Source organism: Siphateles boraxobius, unplaced genomic scaffold, assembly GCF_051911475.1.
Source record: "Siphateles boraxobius isolate OS27281-9 unplaced genomic scaffold, OSU_SipBor_1 91, whole genome shotgun sequence".
In the NCBI taxonomy this organism is placed as follows: Eukaryota; Metazoa; Chordata; class Actinopteri; order Cypriniformes; family Leuciscidae; genus Siphateles; species Siphateles boraxobius.
In genome coordinates, this window is record NW_027509221.1 from 379,112 (window position 1) to 394,843 (window position 15,732).

The window sequence follows — 15,732 nt, forward strand, 5'->3', positions numbered from 1 at the left end:
TAGATATATTTTTAAGATGGAAAAATGCGGTTTTACAGACACTAGACACGTGACTTTCAAATGAAAGATTGGTATCAAAGAGCACACCCAGGTTCCTAACTGACGACGAAGACTTAACAGAGCAGCCATCAAGTGTTAGACGGTATTCTAGGTTATTACGTGTGGAAGTTTTTTGTCCAATAATTAGAATCTCTGTTTTTTCAGAATTTAGTAGTAGGAAATTACTAGTCATCCAATTTTTTATATCAACTATGCATTCCGATAATTTTGTGAATTGGTGAGTTTGGTTAGGTTTGGAAGAAATATAGAGCTGAGTATCATCAGCATAACAGTGAAAGCTAATTCCATGTTTCCTAATGATATCTCCTAAAGGTAGCATGTACAGAGTGAACAGCAGCGGTCCTAGTACTGAGCCTTGTGGTACGCCATACTGAACTTGTGATCGATAAGACATCTCTTCATTTACTGCTACAAACTGATAGCGGTCAGATAAATATGATTTAAACCATGCTAATGCAATTCCACTAATGCCAACATAGTTTTCTAGTCTATTTAAGAGAATGTTGTGGTCAATGGTGTCAAATGCAGCACTAAGATCAAGTAACACTAATAGAGAGATACAACCACGATCGGATGATAAGAGCAAATCATTTGTGACTTTAATGAGAGCTGTCTCAGTGCTATGGAGCGGTCTAAATCCTGACTGGAAATCCTCGCAGATATCATTTCTTTCAAGAAAGGAACATAGTTGTGAGGATACTGCTTTTTCTAATATCTTTGATAGAAAAGGTAGATTTGAGATCGGCCTGTAATTGACTAATTCTGTAGGATCAAGTTGCGTTTTTTTAACAAGTGGTTTAATCATAGCCAGCTTAAAGCTTTTTGGTACGTATCCTAGAGACAAAGACGAATTAATGATGTTAAGAAGAGGATCTATGACTTCTGGAAGCATCTCTTTCAATAGTTTAGTCGGTATAGGGTCTAACATACATGTTGTCAATTTAGATGAATTAACGAGTTTGCAAAATTCTTCCTCTCCTATGGCAATGAATGAATCAAATTTTACCTCAGGGAGACCATAATGCACTCCCTGATGCGATGCTGTAGTAGACGGTTGCATAGTTATAATTTTGTCCCTAATATTATCAATCTTATAAGTGAAGAAGTTCATAAAGTCATTACTGCTGTGTTTCTTGGAAACTTCTGGGCTTGAAGCTTTCTTTTTCGTTAGTGTAGCCACTTTTTCAAATAAATACCTAGGATTATGTTTATTTTCTTTTAATAGGGTTGAAAAATAAGCAGATCTAGCAGCTTTTAAAGCCTCTCTGTAAGCAATCAAGCTCTCCTTCCATGCAATCCGAAATACCTCTAGTTTTGTTTTCTTCCAGTTGCTCGTTGTACCACGGCGTTGGACTATTTTCTTTAATCTTCTTTAAGCGCAACGGAGCAACTGTGTCTAAAGTGTGTAAGACAATTTTCATCTTTAGATGAACTATCCCTTTAAAGCCTTCAACAGAAGATTAAAACATTTTCCATACATTTGAACAAACCAAAATAAACTGCAACAACAAAAACACTTAAACATTGCATCAGTTTCCTTTTAAGTGATCAGCCCCGATTCATTAGAAAGTCCCTAACGTTTTGCAAAGAGCGAGTCGGTAAAGCAGTCTTCACTGTTGGCATTACATTCTAGTGGCCAGTTTAGCCCTTTAAATGTGCTTCTGGAAATATCTCAGTTCTGCGAAGATTTCTGCTGGAGACATACGCGTTTTTGTTTTCTTCTTGCCTCCCCCTTTCAGCAGATTCAAGAATCACTACAAAAGAGGAAAACAGATTCCTTAACCCTGGGGTGAAAACCACGACAGCCAGAGCTCAGCTTCCTTTTCTCTTAACTAGCCACTCTCTCCAAGTGATGGGCTGCTGTTTTCTTCATACGCGTTTGGAAAAACATGATGCACAAAAAGTATTCTCGTCGTTTGATAATCTTAAGATTGAGCCACTGTAGTCACTTGGACTATTTTAACGATGTCTTTAATAGTTTTTCGGGGAACAAGTTTCAATCCCTTAGAAGCCTATGGAGGAGTGATCCAGCTCTCAGATTTAATCAATAATATCTTAATTCGTGTTGTGAAGATGAACGAAGGTCTTACGGGGTTGAACAACATGAGGGAGAGTAATTACTGACAGAATTTACATTTTTGGGTGAACTAACCCTTTAAACGATAATAAAAGAGAACGGTAAATAATTAAAAATAAAATATGAAATATGAATACATTTTTTTTAAGTAAAATAAATATATTTGAATATTTTAAAAAAAATTAAAGCACAGTAAAATAAACAATGTATTTGACATATAATGAAAATATATAATTTTCATGTTATTTCCATGAAAGCGTTAGCACGAGTCTTACTGTGAGTCGGGATGGACTAAACATCACAAACACGCTCTTGTGAATAATTTACCGTAATATAATTAATGAATGTGTTTGTTTATTCGCTGTTTGTGTAAGGAGCAGTGGTGTGTGTGTGTGTGTGTGTGTGTCCAGTAGGTGGCGAAATGCGCCTGTTCAACAACATCTCAAACACACACCGAAGAAGAAGTTGTTTCTGTCACAACATCCGCTCAACCTCATAGTACTGATTTAGGGTTATTTTGAGGTGAGTTTTTAAATGTGTTTTATTATCATTTATTCCAATTAAAACAGATGTTTGGTTATATCGCTCTGGATTATAATGATTCAGTTTCCACATATATTTAAACGAATATAAATGACTGATAGTTTGATTACTGTTCAACACTTATGTTATCTGTGAACTTGCTTTCTGTCGTTTTTGCCCTCTTTATTCTCAACTAACCCTTATTATAAAGGTTCATGCTAGCTAGCTACCACAAGGTCTCAGTTAATTTAATATTTGTAGTCTAATATAATAATGCAGAATGATGAATGACTTTTAAATACATCGAGGCACAGTATTTCATTTGAACTGTTTCTCCTCATTTCATCAGCTAAAGTGCTCCAGTGATTATATCTGATAGTTTCTGTTCTGACTCTGAAGAGCTTGATGGAGATGAACCGGCTCATTTGTGGCTCTTCATCGCTTCACTAATAATGAGCATGAATGACTAGAGTCCATGATGTAGACCAGGCCTGAACGCCTCACATCAGCTACTGTGAGGAAACAGCCCCGTTACTATCACTGTGATCACTGTTATTACTGTGATTACTGTTATTATTGTTACTGTTATATGGCATCAGTCACGTTCACTTATTCAGTTTTCAGAAAGATCAAGACCCTTGTGTATTAGTTGACTTCACATATATGCGTAAAGCTAATCAAACATCAAACTTTTTGTTGTTTTCTACTTTATCTGAACTCAAACTAAATGGTGTATAGACATTTTAAATACAGATATTGTTGCAGAAGATTTGTCTAAAATAAAACCTTTTAAAATAAACACAAAGACCCAAAACATACTGTTGAACTACAGACGATTATTTAATATACAAATGAACTAGTTTCACTCACATTAATATAGATAGGCCTAGGTGTTTTCTTTTAATAGTCCCCTTTTGAGGACAACTCTTTAGTTTCTGCTGTTTAAATGTGTTTATAATGTGTAAATCTGAGCAGAGAAGTGTATGGGGCGGACTCTCTCGTGTGATTGGCTGTTCACTGCTGACGTCACACACTCATGTGCACACGCTGGGTCTGTGGTGACAGAGAGAGTTGATGATCAGCATCATTGAGTTTGTTAAAGGGGACATATCATGAAAATCTGACTTTTCCCATGTTTAAGTGCTATAATCAAGGGATCGATGGCTCTTTCCTGCTCGTGTCCCACTTGCTGAATATTTATTTAATTGTGAGCGTTTAATTTACAGTCAGTCCTCCTTTACCATGTCAAAGACATCGGCAGTGTGACAGCATTTTACGAAAATAGATAACGGAATAAAAGTCGAATGCAAAGTTTGCATATCACAGCTCGACTACAAACATGGCATATAGGGCTGAAACGATTCCTCGAGTTACTCGATTACAAATATTCCTCTAGGCAAAAACTCTGCCTCGAAGCCTCGTTAAATTCCTATGACGCGCACTATACGCGCACTATACACGCACTATACGCGCACTATACGCGCACTATACACGCACTATACACGCACTATACACGCACTATACACGCACTATACGCACACTATACACGTGTGCACTATACACGCACTATACGCGCACTATACACGCGTGCACTATACGCGCACTATACGCGCACTATACGCGCACTATACACGCACTGTACGCGCACTATACGCGCACTATACACGCACTGTACGCGCACTATACGCGCACTATACACGCACTATACACGCACTGTACGCGCACTATACGCGCACTATACACGCACTATACACGCACTATACGCGCACTATACACGCACTATACGCGCACTATACACGCACTATACGCGCACTATACACGTGTGCACTATACGCGCACTATACGCGCACTATACACGCACTATACACGCGTGCACTATACGCGCACTATACACGCACTGTACGCGCACTATACGCGCACTATACACGCACTGTACGCGCACTATACGCGCACTATACACGCACTGTACGCGCACTATACGCGCACTATACACGCACTATACACGCACTGTACGCGCACTATACGCGCACTATACACGCACTATACGCGCACTATACGCGCACTATACGCGCACTATATGCACACTATACACACACTATACGCGCACTATACGCGCACTATACACGCACTGTACGCGCACTATACGCACACTATACGCGCACTATACGCGCACTATACGCGCACTATACGCGCACTATACACGCGTGCACTATACGCGCACTATACACGCACTATACACGCACTATACACGCACTATACACGCACTGTACGCGCACTATACGCGCACTATACGCGCACTATACGCGCACTATACGCGCACTATACGCGCACTATACACGCGTGCACTATACGCGCACTATACGCGCACTATACACGCACTATACGCGCACTATACACGCACTATACACGCACTATACACGCACTATACGCGCACTATACGCGCACTATACGCACACTATACACACACTATACGCGCACTATACGCGCACTATACGCGCACTATACACGCGTGCACTATACGCGCACTATACGCGCACTATACGCGCACTATACGCGCACTATACACGCACTATACACGCACTATACACGCACTATACGCGCACTATACACGCACTATACACGCACTATACACGCACTATACACGCGTGCACTATACACGCACTATACACGCACTATACGCGCACTATACACGCACTATACGCACACTATACGCACACTATACACGCACTATACGCGCACTATACGCACACTATACACGCACTATACACGCACTATACGCACACTATACGCGCACTATACACGCACTATACACGCACTATACACGCACTATACGCGCACTATACACGCACTATACACGCACTATACACGCACTATACACGCGTGCACTATACACGCACTATACACGCACTATACGCGCACTATACACGCACTATACGCACACTATACGCACACTATACACGCACTATACGCGCACTATACGCACACTATACACGCACTATACACGCACTATACGCACACTATACGCGCACTATACACGCACTATACGCACACTATACGCACACTATACACGCACTATACGCGCAGTATACACGCGTGCACTATACGCGCACTATACGCGCACTATACACGCGTGCACTATACGCGCACTATACGCGCACTATACGCGCACTATACGCGCACTATACGCGCACTATACACGCACTATACGCGCAGTATACACGCGTGCACTATACGCGCACTATACGCGCACTATACACGCGTGCACTATACGCGCACTATACACGCGTGCACTATACGCGCACTATACGCGCACTATACGCGCACTATACGCGCACTATACACGCACTATACACGCACTATACGCGCACTATACGCGCACTATACGCGCACTATACACGCACTATACGCGCACTATACACGCACTATACGCGCACTATACGCGCACTATACACGCACTATACGCGCACTATACGCGCACTATACACGCACTATACGCGCACTATACGCGCGGCGCAGGGATTTGATTGTTTCACACGGACCGTTTATTCACACGGACCTGTTCAGGAAGCATATATTTTGAATTTAGTTGGCGCGATGGCGGAGAATAAATATGTAAATAAACGACAGGAATTGTCTAAAGTGTGGGATCATTACACACTTAATACACTTAACTCGCTGAAACAAGGTAACGTAGTCTAAGCCTATTGATGTTCGCTGATTTTAATCCCATACTGTATTTGTAGCGATGTCGTGATGCGGTTTGACTAGATATGATTTTTAGCTTTGATTACATTTTTAAGTAGTAAACGTAACTATCACGTTCAATTGCAAGAGAGTATAGCCTAAAAAAAGAACCCCTTCACACACACACACACACACACACACACACACACACACACACACACACACACACACACACACACCAGTCAGACCAATTGTAGCAATGCATCACATATGCTTAAACTTTTATATAGCCACGCAACACTAATTTCAGCATGCATTCACTGTATACACCGGGACGTGATGGAGGAACAAATATTGTATTGCAGTCTTTGCGAGACCTTGTTTGTATTTCACGTCTGCCAAATACAGACAAAAACAAAAAATTAAAGTCCCCAGCCTGTTGGTTTTTAATAAAGATTCGGAGTACTCATTTTTCAGTTAAAACTCACAGAACAAAAAGTGCGTCAGCTTTTACTGCGTGTTCAACAACAAGTCACGTTACAGCTCTTCTTCAGCGTTAAACTACCAGAATACACAAATATGCTTAGATGCTTAGAGTGGTTATATTATAACATCTTAAAGGAAAATTCACATATGAGATAGCTTTATAACTTGCATACTATATAACTTATAGTATATAACTTATAACAGCTTTAACTGAAATAGACACAAGTTTAATATAACTATTCTGTTAATAAAACACACACAAAAAAATATCCGATTACTCGATTAATCGATCGACTAAGTGCTAGATTAATCGATTACAAAAAGAATTGATAGCTGCAGCCCTAATGGCATATCACCTAAAACCGGTAAGCTAACTCTTCTGCGTTAGGGTGTCCCGTCTGTTCTGAGTAGGCTATATGAACATATCCGAATTGGCATATTTCAATGTTTTAATACTCGTTTTATAACTGAGGCGCACCCGCCCGCAACGATGGTAGCATGATAGCATCAGACACACCCACACGCTGGATGTTAATCTCTATCATCCAAACGTAAAATAATATCACGGAAGGAATTGTCAACTTTTTTTTATTAAAGTGGACGTGTCTTGTGTGTTTAAGACTAAAAGCTTTAAGTTAATAGTCTATTGGTGTCTCAGCCGATAAGCGAGCTTCAGCCTCGCTCTGTGCGAGGACATGGGCGGCTGGTAGTGTCTGTCAGTTATTATAACGTATGACAAAAACAATTGTCTAAATTATTTCATATTCCTCAACAGTTCTTGTGCTGATATCACTAGTTGACTGTTACGATCAGGCTCCCTGGCCGCAACATAAAGTGACCGCAAAGTCAGTTGTACTTGTTTGTCTAGGGAATTTATTAAACAATTAAGTAAATTACAAGCAAAACAGAAATTGGGAGAAAACTACAAGAGAACAAAACATTGCAGGAAGATCAACAACAACAGGCGTGGTGGCCGGTACACAAGTGTCTCCCTCCTCTTCCCCCTCTCTGCACGAAGTCCCTCAGCTTAAAAGGGTGTCTCTCCGCCCACTCGTTACCTGATCACACCTGCACACAATAACAAAGGAAAGCATACTGCCGAGCAGTCAAACATTAGTCAAGGAAAACAGAGCCACCAAAGGTAGTGGAGGGACGTAACATTGACATATAGTATTATTTTCGGAAATCATAGGCTATATTACGCAGGTGCACGTGATGCAATGCTGTCAGAGCCGACAGAGTGTGTCATTTCAGTGCAAAATAATTAACGTTAGGTCAAAAACGATTTAATATACTGCAAATATCCTCCTAGTTTTTTATGTTTATTTATAATTTATTTAGGCAGACAAGGCTACCAAGTATTGCGCAGCTAATTAATCTAACGTTTTTAATCTAAGCCCCCCCGAGTCGATTTTTAGTCGAAATTTCAGGACTTCAGTCGACCAAGATTTTCTTTGATTGATTACAGCCCTAACCGTCACAACTAGGGCTGCAACAACTAATCGATAAAATCGATTATAATCGATTATGAAAATCGTTGTCAACGAATTTCATTATCGATTAGTTGGTCTGCTTACGTCACGGGGAGCGTTTACTGGTACGCACACACACGCAAGGTCTCTCTCCCTCAGGCGCTCTGCCGAGTGCGCGCGCTACACGGTTTGGAGCAGTCTCTTCTGTCTCTGTCTCGCATGCGCGCTCTTGCTTGCGCGCTCTAGATTTCGGGAGTTTGAACTAATTCGCGGGCATCAGGGAGCCGCAATCAATATGCGGGAGACTCCCGGGACTTCCGGGATCTTGGGATGTCTGTATTTTGTCTCGAGCATCAGGTTTTGCAATCAGTTCGCTCGCAACGTAAGTGATGGATTAAAATAGCGCTACCGCAGAAATAGGTTAAATTAAAACGGTGTTTACAAAGCGAAGCATTAAATACAAAGGCAGTTAATAACAGCAGCAGTAAAATATTGTTTTTTAGTCACTGTACTCAGTGGTTTTCAGCGAATGCTTGTGCACTAATGCATAATTTCTCCTGTCCTTTACTCAAGCCTGTTAGCTTGCTGGGTAACGTTAAAAACGTTTTAACGTTATAAACGTGCATCTGTCCATCATAAAAGTGCATCTGTCCATCATAAACTTTCATCTGTCCATCATAAACGTGCATCTGTCCATCATAAACGTGCATCTGTCCATCATAAAAGTGCATCTGTCCATCATAAACGTACATCTGTCCATCATAAACGTGCATCTATCCATCATAAACGTGCATCTGTCCATCATAAACGTGCATCTGTCCATCATAAACGTGCATCTGTCCATCATAAACGTGCATCTGTCCATCATAAACGTTCATCTGTCCATCATAAACGTGCATCTGTCCATCATAAACGTTCATCTGTCCATCATAAACGTGCATCTGTCCATCATAAACGTGCATCTGTCCATCATAAACGTGCATCTGTCCATCATAAACGTGCATCTGTCCATCATAAACGTGCATCTGTCCATCATAAACGTGCATCTGTCCATCATAAACGTGCATCTGTCCATCATAAACGTGCATCTGTCCATCATAAACGTGCATCTGTCCATCATAAACGTGCATCTGTCCATCATAAAAGTGCATCTGTCCATCATAAACGTGCATCTGTCCATCATAAACGTTCATCTGTCCATCATAAACGTTCATCTGTCCATCATAAACGTTCATCTGTCCATCATAAACGTGCATCTGTCCCTCATAAACGTGCATCTGTCCATCATAAACGTGCATCTGTCCATCATAAACGTTCATCTGTCCATCATAAACGTTCATCTGTCCATCATAAACGTGCATCTGTCCCTCATAAACGTGCATCTGTCCATCATAAACGTTCATCTGTCCATCATAAACGTGCATCTGTCCATCATAAACGTGCATCTGTCCATCATAAACGTGCATCTGTCCATCATAAACGTGCATCTGTCCATCATAAAAGTGCATCTGTCCATCATAAACGTGCATCTGTCCATCATAAAGGTGCATCTGTCCATCATAAACGTGCATCTGTCCATCATAAACGTGCATCTGTCCATCATAAACGTGCATCTGTCCATCATAAACGTGCATCTGTCCATCATAAACGTGCATCTGTCCATCATAAACGTTCATCTGTCCATCATAAACGTGCATCTGTCCATCATAAAAGTGCATCTGTCCATCATAAACGTGCATCTGTCCATCATAAACGTGCATCTGTCCATCATAAACGTGCATCTGTCCATCATAAACGTTCATCTGTCCATCATAAACGTTCATCTGTCCATCATAAACGTGCATCTGTCATCATAAACGTGCATCTGTCCATCATAAAAGTGCATCTGTCCATCATAAACGTGCATCTGTCCATCATAAACGTGCATCTGTCCATCATAAACGTACATCTGTCCATCATAAACGTTCATCTGTCCATCATAAACGTGCATCTGTCCATCATAAAAGTGCATCTGTCCATCATAAACGTGCATCTGTCCATCATAAACGTTCATCTGTCCATCATAAACGTTCATCTGTCCATCATAAACGTGCATCTGTCCATCATAAACGTGCATCTGTCCATCATAAAAGTGCATCTGTCCATCATAAACGTGCATCTGTCCATCATAAACGTGCATCTGTCCATCATAAAAATACTTCCTCGGCTCCGGGGGTTTGGAATTGCATAACTCCTGACACAAATTAAGACAAATACTGAAACTTGAGTCTTATATCTTTTTAATGATGTTTGCCTGATTATTTTTGTGATTCGTTTAAGATTTTTGACCTAAAAAAACTGTCAAATAGAAAATGTTTAGTTTAGCAACTAAACGTCGAGTCGCTCCTTTACTGTCTATGAGTCGCTCTGCTAAAATTCGCGCTGCGAACATAAAGCCCGCCTACTTTGATTTGATTGGTCATCTCAAATATTCTGACATTGACGAGCAGTGACAGACCAATGCGGCTCAGATGGACACACACACACACCCTGTCTTCTGTTTGTTCTGACGTGCTTGGCGCCGCTGCGGAAGAACGCGCTGATAACAAGACTGAAGCGAACACGAAGGCGTATCACATAAGATTGAAAGGGAGAAAACAGGACAAAGTAACACGGCGGATATTGGTCATATAAATTTTTTTGACGACGCAGTTAAGGCGGCAGGCGTGTGTTGCTTAGGCGGCCGCCTTAGTTTCAAAGTGCTGCGGGAAACCCTGGTAAGCTTAGACGCATCTCGCGGTTTCAACAAATAGGGTCGTGCAACAAACTGAAGCTCCTCTTCTATTATAGATATCCTCCAACATTTCTCTTCAAAATTTCTAATTCATGACAAGTGTTTTGTTTTGCTCTTTCCTCAGAGTTTCCACGTTCGTCATTACGCTGTGCGTCAGGTCAGGGGTTACTCTTCCACCGTAAATCGATGCGTATGGCTGTCTGACGGAAGCCAGTATTTATAGTTTATAAAGGTTTAAATATGGATATTTTCCTTACACAAACGCATGGCTTCACTTCAGGATAGATGCACTTTTATGGACTTCAAAACAGAAACAGCAATTCGCTGCCATTATAAAGCTTGGAAGAGCCAGGACATTTTTTAATATAACTCCGATTGTATTTGTCTGAAAGAAGAATGTCATATACACCTAGGATGGCTTTAGGGTGAGTAAATCATGGGCTAATTTAAATTTTTGGATGAACTATCCCTTTAATGTTGGACTGTGTTATCACAGGATGTTCAGGACTCCACACATGAAGACTTGTGTAAATCAGCTGAGGTTTCAAAGACTGCAGTTGATGCTCAGAGACGCTTGTGTCCAACATGAACACGTCTGCAGCCACTCCTCACATGTCCTGCGGGAAAAACACACCCGCTGCTCCGTTTCTAGAGGATTCTCTGACGTTCTGGACTCTTCGGAACACGTGTGTCCAAGGGCCACAAGACGGATATTCATCAGCACTCATTTTCTGTTACCGCACATGGATTTTAGCAGGATTAACTGGGTACACACACCACAGACTCTTGTCCTGTGTTCACACGCCTCTCTGAATGGATCTCCATCCCAGTGCTCCACTAACCGGAGCAAGTGCCTTCTGACCTACAGCAAACTGGAGAAATGCCAACATTCTCCTGAAAGCCATATTAAGAGACAAGCATGCAGCACACACAGCACAGGCAGCTCCCGGTGGGTGGCCGACATTGGCTCAGGCCTGTGGACGAGGCGTTGTAACCCCACGGGCCGCCCTGCAGTGCGAACGGGTCAGACCCGCCGGCTGCACAGAGACGGCCAGCAGCGCGGTGTTATGGGCCGGTGTCTGTCCGTGGGGAATGAGGCTCGCGGTGTTACGGGCCGGTGTCGGTCCGCGGGGAACGAGGCTCGCGGTGTTACAGGCCGGTGTCTGTCCGTGGGGAACGAGGCTCGCAGTGTTACGGGCCGGTGTCTGTCCGTGGGGAACGAGGCTCGCAGTGTTACGGGCCGGTGTCTGTCCGTGGGGAACGAGGCTCGCAGTGTTACGGGCCGGTGTCTGTCCGCGGGGAACGAGGCTCGCTGCCGACGCTCCCTCCAGGCCAGCGCTGCTCTGTACGAGCGGGAGGGGAAGAGCTGGGCGGCAGTGCTGGTGTGTCTGTGTGCTGTGAGCGGGGATCCCGCACTGCTGTTCACCCTTAGATCGGCCCAGCTGAAGGGGCGGCACAAAGGAGATGTCAGGTAAAAGGTCACCTAAAGCTTGTTTCTAATGCTAAAAGCTGTAAAGAGTAGCTCACGTATCGGCCCTCTGCTGAATGTTCTTCTCATCCCTGTTGTGTCAGTTTTGCAGGGGGAAAGAAAGACCCGTTGGACAGATCTGTGGTAGAGACGGCTCTCAGAGAAGCTGGTGAGGAGCTGGGAATTCACGTCACAGAAGATAAAGTGTGGGGTGTGATGAAACCGCTGCGGGATATGGTGAGTTCACAGATGTGCTGTTCAGTATAAGGTTAGGAATTTCACTATTAAAGGGTCATGAAACCCCCCTCTTTCAGCTCAAGTCTAGCTTTCAATCTTTTTGAAAAAGGCAACTTAAATGGGCGTGGATGGCTGTGAGAAGAAGGGAGGGAGTGTGTGTGGATGCTGTGAGAAGGAGGGAGGGAGTGTGTGTGGTGTGGCAAGGTAGGGGAGAAGGGGGAACTGTCATCAGCCAGTGGCCCATGCATATCCACTGTCACTAAAAATCAGTGGTAAAACGTGAGAAAATGCAATATTTTTTTTATAGCTGGCAAAGTTAAAGTCTAATGAAATACACTGACACTTTATTATTGTCCTTTCAAAAGTAACTGAATGCCCTGCTACATATATTAGCCTACAGTAATCGTAATTCTATTTAAAACATATTAATGTACATGTATAATTATAATTTCATTATAAAATATATAGTTGTTTATATACACACTATAAATGCATATATTTGAAAATAATTAATTTTCCGGTTAAAAAAAAACCTTCTGTGCATAGCCTAGATCTACGCGCCCCCTGAACCCCAATGACATATATATTTAATTACATGAACTAAGCATACAATTGAGGTATTCTCGAAATATCAAAAATTTTAATAATGAGTGCTTATTTAACAAAAGTAAAACTATCAGGGTTACATTTTAGACACACACACACACACACCTCTGAAGGGATAGAAAAGTCCTCGGGACTTGGTACCGCATTACTCGCCAGACGTCAGTTCAGTTCAGTTCAGTTCAGTTTCAGTTTATTGTCCCCTAAGGGAAACTTGTCTTGCAGCCAGGTAAACATACAGGTAACACAACAGGTACACACCACATACACATACAATTAAACAACACAAACTACTAATTAAAAACTTATACACTACTACTCATCTAGGTCAAAGAATTGTGCAAATTTAGCAACCTAATTGCACTTGGTATAAAGGAGTTCTTTGTCCTATTGGACTTAAAACAAGGGACTCTAAATCTCCGACCTGAGGGGAGGACCTCAAAAGAACACAGTCCAATATGTGACCAGTCACGGAAACTAGGGACACAAGTCGGTTCTGGGGCATTTTGAGTTATTCATAGATTCTGAGAGTGTAATATCCAAGCTTTCCAACGATGTGTAACATGTGGAAATCTGATAATATTTGGAGAAGTTGTGGCCATTTTAAAGTAGGCACTTAAAAAAGCTCAAAGAGGAGAAAACGAGCTCTAAAGATTGTGCAGTTCTCACCTGTCTCTGCTGCTGGGGGTGACAATAGGGCTCATTTACATCTCATTTAGATAAGCCATACCCCCTGTAAAGCTCCTCCATGTGCTTTACAGCTTTTTTTACACTTCGAATGAGTGCACTTCTGCCGCACTAGGCGAAAAACAATTGTGCTGCCCCTCTATTTGCAACGTACCAGCAACAACACACAAAGACCAATAATGCCATATAGCCTGCATATAACGCGAAACCAGCAACAACACATAAAGACCAATATGCCATATACATATAACGCAAAACCAGCAACAACACACAAAGACCAATATGCCATATAGCCTGCATATAACGCAAAACCAGCAACAACACACAAAGGCCAATATGCCATATACATACAGTATAACGCAAAACCAGCAACAACACACAAAGACCAATATGCCATATACATATAACGCAAAACCAACAACAACAAACAAAGACCAATAAGCCATAGGCCTACATATAGCGCAAATAGTGCGCAACGCTCGTGTGCCCAAAATGTCAACAATATTAAAGTTTATGTAGGAGGCAAATGCCTGCTGGCATTTTTCTTTAAGCAGTCATTTCTGCAATTTTCCAAATAATCACATTTCACCTCCTCAAATTACTGTTGCAAATCTCTTTACACCACTTTCTTATGTGCGTATACACACACAAATGAAATGTCCGCAAGCACATTATATCATCAGCAGGTTCAGCATCTTAAATAACGACTAAAGAGCAAATGAAGCTTAACTTACATTTCAGAAACACGCACGGCAGGCCTTCATCGCAGCAGCAAAGGTCTTAACTGCATCCTCTATTTCGATTCTCCGTCACATATGAAACAGCCAGCCACCGCTGTCAGCGAGCCGAGCCGCCGTATTGAAGCACTGAGGGCGCGCGCGCTGCGCCCATACCTCCGGTTCAGTTTCCCGAGCCCACGAAGTGCGGCGAAAACATTTTCGGTGTCACTGCCAGACGGTTCATCTCGTCTGCGACAATCTTTGCGGCATCCATCTTCATTGAATTTTGATATCAGAGAGAGCTGGCCAGAGCACAGCATAATAAGTAGCCATGTGGTTGACTTGGAGGGCGGGGGCAAAAGCGCCGGGTTATTCAGTATGGAAATACACACAGACAATGACACGCCACGCCCCTACTGCATGCTAGAATCTCCGAAAACAAGCCGATTTCAACCTCAAAATGTAAGCTTTTAAATATACCAATACTGCTATCTCAAACATGGAGAGGCTTCTTCGTGATTTCAATTAACAGATTCTCCAAAAAATTGAAAATCACCAATTTTGAAAAAAAACTCTTCTTTCTCATTTTGCTCGAAAGTTGTGCTGCCGACTTGTGTCCCTGGTTTCTGTGACGGGTCACATATGGCATCTGCTTTCCTCATAACCTGCCTCTCATAAATATTTGTCAAGGAAACCTGTGGACAGACTATTAACTTAACAGCCACCTTCACAATATGGCTGAGGTTATTTTTCTCCCTCAGGCTGATGCCCCCATACCAGGCAATAAAAGCAAAAGAAAGGACAGATTCAATAAAAGATTTATAAAATAAAGACATGATAACCTTATCAACATTAAAAGAGTTAAGCTTCCTTAGGAAGTACAATCGTTGTTGTCCCTTTTTGCAGATCATCTCTGTGTTTATGTCAAATTTGAGTTTACTGTC

General features: G+C 42.1%; 1 protein-coding gene across 1 annotated transcript in view; it reads left to right on the top strand.

Annotated features, from left to right (window-relative positions):
- Positions 1-2,551: 2,551 nt before the first annotated feature.
- The window catches only part of nudt8 (nudix hydrolase 8), a 30,386-nt gene continuing 17,205 nt past the window's right edge, over positions 2,552-15,732 (top strand). Inside the window, exons 1-3 of the mRNA XM_077224713.1 lie at positions 2,552-2,659; positions 11,571-12,545; positions 12,647-12,779. Coding sequence (XP_077080828.1) covers positions 11,572-12,545; positions 12,647-12,779 — 1,107 coding nt within the window. The 5' untranslated portion in view covers positions 2,552-2,659; position 11,571. The remainder of the gene's footprint in view (positions 2,660-11,570; positions 12,546-12,646; positions 12,780-15,732) is intronic.